General features: G+C 36.7%; 1 protein-coding gene across 1 annotated transcript in view; it reads left to right on the forward strand.

Annotated features, from left to right (window-relative positions):
• Cph (BCL11 transcription factor chronophage) overlaps nucleotides 1-12903 on the forward strand; it is a 380914-nt gene extending 368011 nt beyond the window's left edge. The window contains exon 3 of the mRNA XM_069823734.1: nucleotides 4993-12903. Coding sequence (XP_069679835.1) covers nucleotides 4993-7991 — 2999 coding nt within the window. The 3' untranslated portion in view covers nucleotides 7992-12903. The remainder of the gene's footprint in view (nucleotides 1-4992) is intronic.
• Nucleotides 12904-14575: the final 1672 nt, after the last annotated feature.

The following is a 14575-nucleotide window of genomic DNA, read 5'->3' on the forward strand; positions in this document are numbered from 1 at the left end:
AGCTTTTGCAATTTTAACGGATTCTAACGGAGTCCTGTCGAACCAACGTTAGTGGTGCAGTTAGATGAGTGTGGGTTCGAATTCTATCGAGGGTAGCCTATGGTAAATTATTGTTGTTAGTATGAAAATATTAAATTCAGGTCGCCTTTCTGTTTTCTTTAGTCTCATCTACTCTTTACAGACAATTATTAATATTTACCAACGCCCTAGTTATTTTATACCTAAAATCTGTATTTTTCACATTGTCGTGGTTGACTTGAGGTCATTTTCATGGTCGTGATCATCATGTTCCGGTAGCTCTTTTTCTGGACGAGGAAACCAGTACATATCAAATTGCAAGAGCTATCATGGAAGATAACGCAAAGATAAAAGTTCGAGTTTGGGGCAGTATAGCCTTTCGTTTTTATAACACGTTGAATTAAGCACTTTGCGTATTATTTTTTTATTTGTTCTCATGTGTTCTACTCTCTTATCGTACAGGACACTGAATTATATCTAGTATTCTTCTACTATCATGTTAAAAAGTCACAATGATTTCAGGTGAAACTCAGCAAGGAATACGATATTCTCGATTGATAGGCCTACATTTCCGCTACTGCTGTTACGCTTAAATTCGTTCTTATTTACTAAAACAGCATGATCACATTTCTGTGAAACAAACTCTGAAAATACAAAAAATAAATTGATCGAGTTATTGCCCAAAATATTTGTATGTATTTACTTTTGAGAAGTAAAATAAATCGTCTGTTAATTTAGCATAATATTAGCGCTGCTGTAGTTCACAATTTCTAAGACATTGAGGATGAATTTTTCTTGTATATGTTCCAGAAATGTATGTTTTTTATTATAATTTGTTTATACATAATGTTTTAGTTCTCATAAGAATGGTTGTTAGCGATTATTGTATATGATCATTATTACTTTGTCTTCTTCTTCTTTCTTCTTCTTCTTCTTCTTCTTATTCTTCTTCTTCGTTTTCTTCTTCAAGTTCTTTTTCTCTTTCAACAGTCTTCGTTATTTAACAAATATATTGGTCCAGTAAACCACTACTGAGGAATACTTTTTAAAAGAGAATACATTTCTAATATAGGCTACTTTGATAATATACGTATAGGCGTCTAAATAATTAGGGCAAAACCACCATTTCTATATTCAATAACAAAACCTGAATTTTTTGTTGCAGCTTATTTTCCATTCCGTCCACTTTTCTTTCGCCGTCGTCGTCATATTCTTCTCTTTCTCCTTCTCTTTTCTTCTTCTTATTTTTCTTCTAACATTTCTTTTCCTATTCCCTTTTCTTTCTTATGTGCAGAATTGTACCATTTGCCCTTTCGTCTATTAAGAATAATATATAAATACAGTGTTACTAATAAACCGTGTATAGTTTTTATACGAGACTTATGCAGAGTTGAGACAGAAAACGTTACTAATAAACCGTGAATAAGCTATGGACGTATAAACAGGCTGTAACTATACAATGGGAATTGCTTTGCAGTAGTTATATGCATGAAACCCCTTGTTTAAGCGTTGTATATAGAGAAAAAAAATGGCCGCCCCTCTAACAGCTGTTCGTATCGACTGTCATTTTATGATGATGTTTACCTTGTAACCACAGAAGAACAAACCAAAGATCATAGAATTATTAGAATAATATTGCTGTAGCTTGTACTCTTTGACCAAAATGTAGTGTGGTAATCGATTAGAGCCAGTTGTACTATCGATATTTAACACGCCACACTAGAGCGCTCTACCGGATGCAGTAGAGAACCTCAGATATTCTATTGCCTTTCGTAACGAAGAAATGACGAAACTATGACGTAGCTGTGTAACAATTATACTGTTATACACGACGTATGTAGTGATTATTAGTAAGGAATTTACACACGACTTATATACGAGCTACTCGTTGTATAAGTATAAGACAGTTAAACATCTGTATATAGAGTTTTTATTAGTAAGACCCATAGGTCCTACAAATTCGCTGCTAAGATAAGGAATGACAAAGGACAATTTTTGACGGAACTTCATCGCGAGGTAATTGGTAGACATATATGATCATCCTCACCCATTTTAACTCTTCGCAGATACACATCATGCATAAAACCGCCGAAGTGATGTGGAATTTGAAAATAGGTCACAGTCCTGCCATCTATCCGCAGTATGCGGAACCCGAATCACGCAAAGTGGGTAGGCATTAGACACACATACATACACACACACACACACACACACACACACACACGCTCTACCAAATCATCCATGACAAAGGATATAAAATATAAGAAATCTATTTTTATCGTGGCCTCATCGTGAAGTAATTATTGGCCACGTAGGCTACTTTACCAAATTATCCATGGCAAAGGACATGAAGATAAATAATTCATAAATTGTATCAGAGTAATATCTAAATGTGTCTTTAGCCTATTGGATTCTATACAAATTTAACAGGAAGGAAAATAAGAGGTTCTTTCTTTTGTTTCCTGACAACTTAAAAAATTAAGTATAGAGGTTCAGACGAAAAATATAGACAACACCGTAAAACACCAACATAATAACATGACTGTGTTTAATAAATAATGGAATTCACCACCGTTGTTGTTTTCAATTCTACCACCACCACCGCTATCAATAATAACAGGAATAGTAGTAGTAGTAATAGTAATAGTAATAATAATAATAATAATAATAATAATAATAATAATAATAATAATACCCTAAAAATACTCTTCCATATTCGTTCATTAATCATTCACGTTTCATGTTTGTCCATTTCCTTTAATATCCTTATATTTTTCAAATTTATTTGATTGCTTCTATCCATATATCAGTGTGACAGTTTTATGTATCCATTATTCTATGTGAGTAACCTTGATACCTGTATTTCATTAGTGTTCTTTGGCTTTTATTATATATATTTTTTTCATTCACTGTCCTTTCGTCACTATTTCGAACATACTCGTAGTTTCATAATATGAAACAATTTGTAATCAACTATTGTTAATTTACGATGCTCTGACAGATGCACAGTTATTTGACGTCGATGTGCTTAGTGATAGATGCTATTTGGATGGGATTAATTCATTAAAACACCACGATATTACCTGAGTTTCGCCTTATAGGTAGATAAATCCTTGAAAAAATCAGACAAAGAGAAATTCGAACCTACGGCCGAGTACAATCTCAGAGCACGAGCATCGCTCACTATCCCTGGGTACATCACTGATCCATGAATAGTGCTATCTCTTAAACATTTACTTGATATCTTTTCTCAGGAAAAATTTACGATTAGGCAGTGTTAGTAGGCACGTGAAATAAAACAACGTCGTGTTTTCCAGCTTCCTAAGCCGCCTGCAGTCCGATTGTCGACTTCGCTTGCAGCGCGAGCATCATGATGCCTTGCTTGATTACTTGGCAGTCAGCGGTGCGTAAGACTGTTGTCCGGGCGGGACCGAGTTTGGCATTGTTAATACATACTGGGTCCAACAACTCAGCTATATACTATTGTGGCCAGAAGCACAATTAAAATAAAACGATAAACTCCTGACGACTAAAAGGGATGGTGGAACGAAAATTGTGCTATCAAATTCATTGATTCTCCTCGCCCTCACAAAATTGTATGGAATATTGGAACGTAACTTCCCCGTGTAGATTCAGAAACACTATCTGGGACTTTGTTGGAAATGAAATTATGCGGTTGTATCAGACAGGAGGCTCCGGCCTATTGAATTTCTCCAACCACTGCAATATAACTCAGCTTGCGAATAAATAATTCTCTACATTTCATTTACAGTCGGTCTCCATAACAACTAGCAGATGAATCTGAACTCTATATTAAGTTTTACAGATAATATAAAATTGACAGAAAATTATACAGACTGTGTCAGTAAAATGTACAGGACTATTTCAATGATTTAACAAGTTGCAGATTTTTGTAAATTATATCCTACTATAAATCATTACTTACTCTATCCTCAGTCAGTATCCTGTGTTGTGTGTTTCGTTCATTAAATATGTTCCACTTGGATCAAGATATCTTACTGTCCTTCTGAACTCACTAAAATTATAAATGTTCACTTGTGTTTGATTGATGAATTAAATAGTTTATAATGTGAAACTTACCATTTGGAAACTATATTGCATTTTCCTTTTAATTATTTCAATTAAGAGAAATATATATTTTCGGACATTATTTAGTTAATATAAAAGTCTAAATAAATGGGCTCAAAAATTAAATTAGTAATATTCTTCTTAATAATAAATTGAATAATTATTGCAAATTGAAAATCTTTAAAAAATGAAATGGTTGAAAATGGTAAAAACCATAATAAAACAAGCATACAAAAACTTCGACATTTTTACATAATATAATGGAAAACTTAAGCTATACCCAACTTTTATATCTAAATATGATGATAAAACTAAATGTACGAGTACGCTAATTTCTTCTATTTATTTAATTTTCAATTATGTTACTTAAAAGTATCTACAAAAAAAAATTATAAACAGACGAGGATGAACATATTTGGGAAAATTACACTATTTAGTTATTGAAATTCAATTAATAATAATCAATAACCTTCGGGTAAAGTAGTTGTAACAGGATAGGCTGTATAGCTGTATAGGATAGCGCCTTGACTTGCTTCAGACTATTATGTAAACATTACCCCCTTCCACTAGCTAAAACTCTATCTGCTGGGAAGAGCACTTCCCATCCCCTATCTGAAACTTCAGTGAATGGACAGTAAAGCCGATAGGAAATGAATATTCGTTGTCATTACTGTTGGCTGGGGGGACACGCGACAACTAGTGAATGTTTGTAAACAAACTGCACGGATCAAGGATGCCTATCCTGATACAGCTGCTTTATTCGAACCTTAGTAATCAACTAAAAACACATGTTCCATAAACTTCAATATAAGATAGACTACTAGCGGCATGACGAATTAACTACTACTACGCGTGTAGTGTGATGAAATTTTCGTCTGGTTTCAGAACCGAGCAACTACGTGTGTCATACGTGCAAGCAGAGACTACATTCGGCGTGGCGTCTCGTGCAGCACGTGCAAAACAGCCACGGCATCAAGATCTATGTGGAGTCGTCACCTTCCTCCTCCTCGACGGGCTCCTCTTCATCGCCCTGCACTACTTCCTCGCTGTCTGCAGCGGGGAAGAACGCGAGTGGCACCGCAAACAGCAACAACCACTCCTCGTCGTCGTCTTCCTCATGCTCGGGGTCGTCTACTTCTTCCGGCTGTTCCAGTTCCTCCGGCAACAGCAACAACGCACCCACCACTCCTGTGGGTGCAGCACCTTTGTCTCTACCACCTCCGGGCGTTTCTTCAAGGTTATCCCACCATCAAGTCCTGCACCATCCCCCACCACCATCTTCCTCCTTGGTCGACCCCCACCACCCTCTGCATAACAGTAACCCTTTTGGTGTTGGTGGTCTCCTGAGGATGCCCTTAGGAGACCGACCCCATCATCAGTTTCCCCCTACGTCTATGGCAGCACCTTTGAGCAACCACCTCAGTCACCATCACGTCGCTCCAGGAAGTGGACCTCCCAGCACCGCGGGTTTGTTCACAAGACCTTCTAGTCACCACGACCATCACTTTCGGATGGAGCAGCTTGTGTCGGAGCAGTTTCGCCTCAACCCGCATCATGGACTAGGGCTGGCTGCTGCTGCTGCCGCCGCCGCCGCGGCAGCTGCAGCCGGAGGCGTACCACCTCCCCATCCACCGTTCGGTCCTCCGACGTCGGACAGAGTGTCGGCAGCCATTCCCACGTCTACAGGACCACCTCGTTCCTCCGCTGTTCCTCCAGCCCCGTCGATCGGGCTCGCCCTGGAACCACAACTCGACTTCTACTCACAACGGCTTCGACAATTGGCCGGCACCACTAGTCCAGGAGCAGCGAATGGGAACTCGTCACCTTCCCCGAGGAAACCTATACTAACTCCCCCATTCACGAGTCCACCTAGCAGTAGCAGTCATCATCCCTCAGTGAGCTCCGTCGTTACCCCTATTCTACTCAACAACAACAATAACAACACTAGCAACAACAATAACAACACCAGCGGTTCGGCGACCTCTCACACAAGCAATCGACCGGAGTCACTGTCCTCGCCTGAGAAGCAGTCGCCACTCTCCGATCCTGTCAATAGCACTGCAGTGGCCCTTACTTCAACTCCAAGATCTGCTTCAACGCCTCCAACGAACCTGAAGACGTCAGATTTTTCTCGAAGTCATACGTCTTTGTCAGGGACTACTGAGACCGGCGGTGGAGGAGGCGATGGAGGTGATGGTGGGGGTGGTGTTAGTGGTGGTGGTAGTGGTGGAGGCGAAGAACGGATAAGGGCGTGTGAATTCTGTGGGAAGAAGTTCCGTTTCCAGAGCAACCTAATTGTCCACCGGAGAACGCATACAGGAGAGAAACCCTATAAATGCGCCGTATGTAGCCATGCGTGTACCCAAAGTTCCAAGCTGAAGAGGCATATGAAGATTCACCGTCGTGCACTGAGGGCGGGAAACGGGCAGGCCGGTGGCGAGGCGGGAACTACCAATGGGGGAAGTACCAACTCGACACCGGATAACATATCTCATACTGGCTCGGTTGAAACTTTAGATGACGATGGCGACGATGAAGATGACGATGATGAGGAAGAAGAAGAGGAAGAGGAGGAGGAAGAAGAAGAAATGGAACTTGAAGAGGAGGAAGGCGACGATGACGACGACGATGATGATCTTGGTGGAGACGCACCTGAAGATCTTACAACCAAGTCTACATCATCGACCCCACCGAATAATGTATCTGGAGATGCAAATAAAGCCAACAACAACAACACGCCTCGACCTACTCCGACACCAACTCCTCTTGAGAAAATTAGTACTTCTGGTTCCTTAGTAGGTGAATTGATGGACAAATTCGGGCTGAGCAATATCCAACAATACAATGAGGCATACAAACAAGCGCTCCAAGAATCTGTTGTGGGGTCGCATCAACTACACATTAATAACAAGGATGACCTTCATCACAGGTCCCCGCTGATAGCTGACAACAATAATGGTGGAGTAAAAACATCGCCTGCGGTAACGAAAAACAATCTCGAAAATGGTCTGATGGATAAATCAGCAGCAGCAATGCGATTTCGTGAAGAATTCGCAAAAAACATAATTGCAGCCGGTCAGCCTCCTCTAGATTTGATAGGTGCTCCCCACGGCCTGTTTGGGACTAGTGCAGCTTTCGAGAATCCATTCGATGCTGCTAACAAACGGCTGAAACTGGATCTTGAGAATCATCAAAATCACCACTCGACGTCGTTGGGTCGGGGCAGTAATCCTGGTGCTGATAGAGATGGCTTATACGCAGGGCTCTGGTTACCAGCTATGGCAGCGGCTCACCATCGAGATCATCTATTTGGTGGGGACACTCCTACAATGGATCTCCTCAGTAGTCGTTCCTCAAAGTCTGCAGAGAGTGCTTTACTGAAAGCAACTGGAGGAGGTTCGAAGGCAGGTCCCAGCGCGTCATCCCTAGCAGCTGCAGCAGCTGCTGCTGCCGCGTTGAACCTCGGCTTGCCTGGTGGTCCAGTTTCTCAGCAGCAACACCACCACCTCAAGAAGGAAAATAGGCGCAATGATACGTGTGAGTACTGTGGAAAGGTGTTCAAAAACTGTAGCAATCTCACAGTGCATCGCCGCTCCCATACGGGGGAGAAACCATACAAATGTGAATTGTGCTCGTACGCATGCGCTCAAAGTTCTAAGCTAACTCGCCACATGAAAACTCACGGCAGACTTGGCAAGGATGTGTACAGGTGTCGATTCTGCGAAATGCCGTTCTCCGTGCCATCTACATTGGAGAAACACATGAGGAAGTGTGTCGTGAACCAGAATAATAAAGCTGGCGGTGGACATATACTTCCAGCACTTATTAGCGGTGGAGAAGACACTGGCGACTCCAGCGCATCAGCCTCCAAGGACACCACATGACTCTTTCCATGGGGAGGGTTCCGCCATCTTCCTCTTCAGAGCATTTACTAGAAACCTCCTCCATCTTATCCTCATATATCTTCTCCAGAGACATAAGTATCAACATTCAGCATTCATTTTTGTGTCTGTTAATTTCTGAAATTGTGTTGAGAACCTCACAAATAGGTATCGTAGGAATTAACACTAAAATGAATATGAGAGAAATGTTAGAAACCACGAATGATGTTAGCGATAAAGATCACTTGGAACATCTGATCATATCAAATAATTCTGAAGAAAAATTATTTTTTACAGGTGTAGATAGCTTACAAGCTGTTTATCAGGTACAAATTCGTAGAGGAGTACACAAATATGGATGCTGTTTCAACCAGAGTCTCTATTCCACCCTTTATTCTCTTCTCCCATTACTACATCTCCTGGCGGAACATCTCCCCCTCGGTCGAGTCAAGAAGAAGTCCATTGTAAAATAAAGACAATTTGAAACAGGGAAATAACAGTTAGATGAACAATACCTCATTGATTCATATTTGAACTGAAGTAGATAATTATAGAAATCATCTTACCATAAACTGTTGATTATACCATCCAGTGAATCATTATGAACCCGAAAAGTAATGATAGGTAGCACGTCTTTGTTGCATTTAGTAACAAACAGGTGATTTAAATTACTTTTTACATCAGAAACTGTGTGGAAGGAATTCGGCGAGACCACATAGCCTACACACAAAATACACATGGACACTCATATGTGTATAAAGTTTCAAACCCCTAAAATTGTTGTTGTATTTTTTCTGGCAATAGTTGGAAAAAGGTTTAAAAGTGTTGTTATACTTACGCAAGAAAGTAATATTGATGGGTAGAAATATTTTTACCCTAACATCTCTCCCTTTGTAGAAGTACCTCAGAACCTATGAAAGAAATCTTTACTGTCTTGGAAGTACCATGTCTTTGTAAGTGTTAAATTGTGGTAGATAACACAAAACTGCAGCTATGTACCTCAGATTTCAATGGAAATTCTTGATGTAAGCCCATAAGTAAGTCCACTGGTTGAACGAACTGGGGTTATTATTGATGCATCCTAGTGATGATTGGGGCTGCAATCCAAGTTTTGGACAGCCATTCCAATGAGTATTAAGTGTTGAAAGAAATTGGTTTGTGGTCGTAAGACTGTGAAATTATTATTTGTATTTAATTCTTTAATTGGTTAATTGATGTAACTTATACCAAAGCTTTGTAAAATTATGTGTATACTGATTATAAATTTCATCTCTACAAAGATGTGGGATGATATCCTTGGAATTTGTCTGGCCAACTACATTTAATGATGCGTACTTTAAAACATGATTTTCATCACTCATTCGCCATTTCTTTACATTTGTGAATACTTCCTTGTGACATACCTGTGTTAAATTTATTCCAGGCCTAGAAATAAATATAGGTACTTTCTCTAGAATAACTTTTAACAGATATTATAATTGGAGGCAACATTATAATAAGAATTTTTAATAAATATCTTAATGTAGAATCACTCTTAGAGCACGTAAGCATGTTAAATTAATTTCAGAAATATTTATTGTTCTGGAAATATAAAATAGATTTTTTTTTTAATTTCACTACTTAGAGTTCACTTTTTTGAACTCGACTGCAGGATATGGCCAGAGGATCTATTCTGTTTCATCAATTTTTCTTCACTTATTCAAGGCGAAGCTAACTGTATTCAAATATTGTTTGTGATGGAATGAGAACAGTGTGTTCTCATGCTTGTTTCAAAAGACTGAAAAATTTAAATTAATTTATTACTTATATAGTAGTGTCTTACTAAACCTCGATAACTATTCACAATGTTAAACGGTTTGTCTTTAGGTGTAAGGAAATTAACTTACTAACATTACTGTTACTTGAATTATATTGATTTGCAAAAATCAGGTAACCGAAATGTGTATACTATTACGCATTCAGATAATAGACTAAAACAAAGAAATAGTGTTCCTACATTTAACATTGTTTATTAAAAATTTGGAATGAATAATTCTTTGCTTAAATTAACTAAACAAACAACTTCCTTTAAATCTATTACTTACGTAACATGCTATTAAAGCAGGTATATTTATGTTGAATATTGAAGCTGAGTTGATCTTAAATTCTTTACATTTAAATGAAATATTTTACATGTTATTTTACTTAGCATACAACCAATCGCTAATGACTTTGTAAAAATTCACAACCACCAAAACAGAAGACAAACTTTCCCACGATATTCTTTATTATCAGAGAATATGTTGGGCTAAGTTTTCATAATTTGATGAAAGTAAATGGTATTAAACATACTACAAAGGACATGTTTTCTTTCAAAATTTACTTAAATCTTAAGAATAACTAGTTCTTAGTCACTCAAAATTGACAAAAATCGACATAGAATGTGCAATTGTATTCATATATCTCATAATATAAATACTTCCTTATAGTTCCTTAATTCTTCAACTTAAGATCTACTCTGCTTTGATGAATTTGCAGAATATTAAATACCGACATTCCCTAATATCAGCATTTCAGGTGTTGTATTATTTCAATACATGCACCTGCTAAGCCCAAGACTGGACGTGCCAAGTTGTGAAACCATTATATGTAAAAGTAATATGGCCAGAAATATTATTTCATATCTTTGATCTATTGTATTCCAATCGATATTCTGTTACATTTTATTTACAAGAGGTTATGAGTAACCAGGTGTGTTTTGCAGTGATTTTGATATAGTATTTTTGTGGGGGAAGGGGTGTTACAGTCATTGTTGTAGTAACATTGAAAAGAGAAGAACAGGGTGGCCCTATCTTTGTCATTCTAATATGAGAGAATTTTTTCGACAGTGTTACAAAGATGAAGTTAATGTGAATCGTGTACTTTGAAGATACAGTCAGTTCCAGTGAAAGAGTGTGTGTATGTATGTGTACATAGTAATTAAATAAAAGGGAAAGAGATAAAAAAATAAATGACGAATGACCTTATTTTAAACGGTATTTAAATAACAAAGCAAATATTATAGGCTATAATACATTGAAATAAAGTAATAAATATTAATAAAAGAATGATGACGTATCTTCCTAAAATTCGTGTTCCATGTGCATGATTGTCATTTGTCTCTCATTCAAGCGCATAATGGGATTCGTTTGTTTTCCCTCCCTCACTTTCTCTATGGCCGTAGACATTTGTATTAAAATATTAAAATGTGTGGCTTATTGTTCCCTAAAATTGTATTTATTAAATATAATTTGCTTGTTACCTGGAAAGAAAATAATTGCCGATGTGTGTTTGATACTTATATAAATTCTGTTTAGGACCTTGATTCTATAAAGTGTAGAGGACTTATTACTATTATTATTATTATCATTATGATTATTAATAGAGTAAAATTTATTAAATGAAATTAAAGTTATCGTAAATGAATTCAGCATGTTGGCGTAATTTGAGTGTATTTCGTGCGCAGCCCTTTTACAGAATCAAGGTCCACAAAATGATTATGTTAAATGCATATCTATTTTTGTTTTCTTTGAAAATAAAGAAAAGCAATTTACCAAAAAGTGAAAAGTATCAACCTCGTAAGTTTCTTGCACGAGAATTGTAAAATTTGAGCACTTGCTGCATTGTATGATAAAGGAATTAATGTACAAAATTCTTCACGCCAATTCTTGTTTGTATAGATCTTCCCTCTCCTTCCACTAGTTTTCCAGCTGTTTTCTCTCTTGCTTTATGTTCCCAGTATGCATTATTAGTGGCTTGTATACAGTAAAATAAATAATATTTACTTTTTACCCAGGCACTATATTACAGGGTAAATTGCTATATAAATAGTATTTGTCAGAGAAAGTTCGTTTTGTTAACATGAAACTATGGTTCTTGTGACAAAAAAGTTTCAGGGTACATTTGTGAAGAAATATGATAATATAAACTACATACAGTAATAATAAGATGCATATTATGTTGTGTGTCAAAAATAAGAAATATTGATATACATCATCTTAGAAGAAAGAAAAGTTCCAAATATTAAAAGAAGTGTCCTGCCCTTTTTTTAAATGGACGTCTCTAGTGTTCCATGTATTATATAGATGGAGTGTTACTTTACACAACATTCTAAGAGGCTAAGTTACCCTCCCAGATCCTTTAATCCTCTCATAAAGGCATATATGCATATCTTCGTAGATCAAGCGTTATGGTCTACTATTTAAAACAAACAAAACCATTGCTTCTATTATAGACAGTTGGGACAATTTACTTGGAACACATTACTAAGACAGGGTGTTTCTATTTAAATTACTTCTCAGTTTGATTCGAGAAGTAAGAAAGTGTGACATTTAATTAGAAACATCCTGTGTGTAATATTACATGCAATATTAGCTTAAGTGGACCATATTTAGATTTCTTTCTAAAGAATACATACTTTATCGTAACACGATCACGTTCTGATATTCTAGGACGTTAATTTTCTAGTGAATCAAAATTAAAGACAATGGAGGCAACACCGTAAAATATAATATAAGAAAAAATTCCCGATGTCTTACAACAAATTTTATATCCTATATTATTACAATTAGTATGGTTGAACTGTTTAGTATTTGTAAAAAAAATACACACGTCACCAGTTTAACAAATCTATTGTTAATATCGTATTAGGATAATGGTGGACGTGAGATCAATAGCAGGAATTTCCTATTGCAACAATTTGTTCTCGTTTCTTTTCTCCTGTGACTGTTTATTGATTACTATAATTATTATTTATTTGTACATGTAATGTACCAAAATATGGAACATAGAGCTGAGTACGTGTATTTATGATGATTGTCATTTGTTTTTATTAAAGGCTTCTTTAATAGAGAAGAGTGTATTAAAAATATAGTGTTGATTTATCCTTCTACAATAATGGTTTTTTATTATTCCCATCTCATTATTTTACTCATAAAATTATTAAATTAAAGCTTCTATAAGGTAATCATTATCACGTACATACAAACACACTTTGTGAGAAGCAAAATTGAATATTTCACACATACAGACCTTTACTGCACTTATTTTTACACATAAAGCGGAAAAGAATTACTTCCATTTTTGTATTTACAAAAAGTAAAATTAGAATGCTGTGTAATGAGATAAATATTTTAAAATAGAGCTTTAGTCTCGAAACACTGGACGGACAGTATCAATTTCATATTAATCATTCCATGATCTCTTACACAATGTCGACAATATTAGAGATTCCTACTTTTTAACACATTGTTTATCGACTCTGTATCAACTACGTGGTCATCTAGCGTCGTTGGAATTAGTTATAGCGAGATATGTGCACAGGGATTCGTCATAAGATTGTGTGACATTCGGCTTACAATTGCAGAAAACTTCAGAACAAACTCAACTAGGTTATCGGCCCAAGAGGGGTTCGAACCAACGCTCGAAGACAGTCTGGGAGCATGAGTCCAGCTCGTCATTCCTGGACTACGCCAGTGGATTCACTTGTTAATGTTTGATACAAGTATACAACCTTCACTGGAATCAAACGGAAGAGGACAAGGTTTGAGAAAAAAATTAAAAAACTTTTCTGTGTTTATTACGTGCGTCAAAGAAAACAGAAGTGATTCTGGTTAAAGCTAAATTCTTACTTGTCATTCTTGTAGGTGAAAGCAATCCTAGTTTAGGCTTCCATCGGATGAGGAAATAAATTCTTTGGCCCATGTAATAGATTTAACCCTCGACACTTACCTGGGATCTTTTCTGACTCCACACCATATTTTATTATTAATATCTACATCCTTATTATACTCCGAAATGTTCCAATAACCTAGATATGCTATCCTTGGTTACTTTAGTTTCCTTTACAATTAAAATATTGTTTCATAATTACATATTTATTACTTTTCATGTTTATTGCTTGAGTTCTTTAATGGCCCTACCTATGAAATTTTATTATCATTTTAGTAGGTTATTTTACGACGCTTTATCAACATCTTAGGTTATTTCGTATCTGAATGAGATGAAGGTGATAATGCTGGTGAAATGAGTCCGGGGTCCAGCACCGATAGTTACCCAGCATTTGCCTATAATGGGTTGAGGGAAAACCCCGGAAAAAGCTTCAACCAGGTAACTTGCCCCGATCTGGAATTGAAGCAGGGGCACCTGGTTTCGCGGCTAGACACGCTAACCGTTACTCCACAGGTGTGAACCTCTACCTATGGAACATGTCTTTATTTTCTAGTTAGAATTATTTTGCATTGATAGTCTAGTGTTTTATTGTAAACAAAGTGAACTTGTACTTTGAGAAATGAACAAATTAAACAAATAGAGCATAAACTACCATGTAGATTATGGGTGAAATGTTGTAGGTTCAAGAGTAATTATTTGTACATGTAGCTTCTTGTTCTTTCTACTGCAGCAGGTGATGAGACTAAATTAATTAATTAATGGTATAAACATAATAGTAGCTAACACTTGATGCAATAATAATTTCCTATTTTTTATTTTATTTTATTAAGGACAGTGGAAGTGTTCTCTGATAATGGAAAAAATTAAAACCCATTCATTCATTCATTCATTCATTCATT

This window comes from Periplaneta americana, chromosome 4, assembly GCF_040183065.1.
Source record: "Periplaneta americana isolate PAMFEO1 chromosome 4, P.americana_PAMFEO1_priV1, whole genome shotgun sequence".
Classification (NCBI taxonomy): Eukaryota; Metazoa; Arthropoda; class Insecta; order Blattodea; family Blattidae; genus Periplaneta; species Periplaneta americana.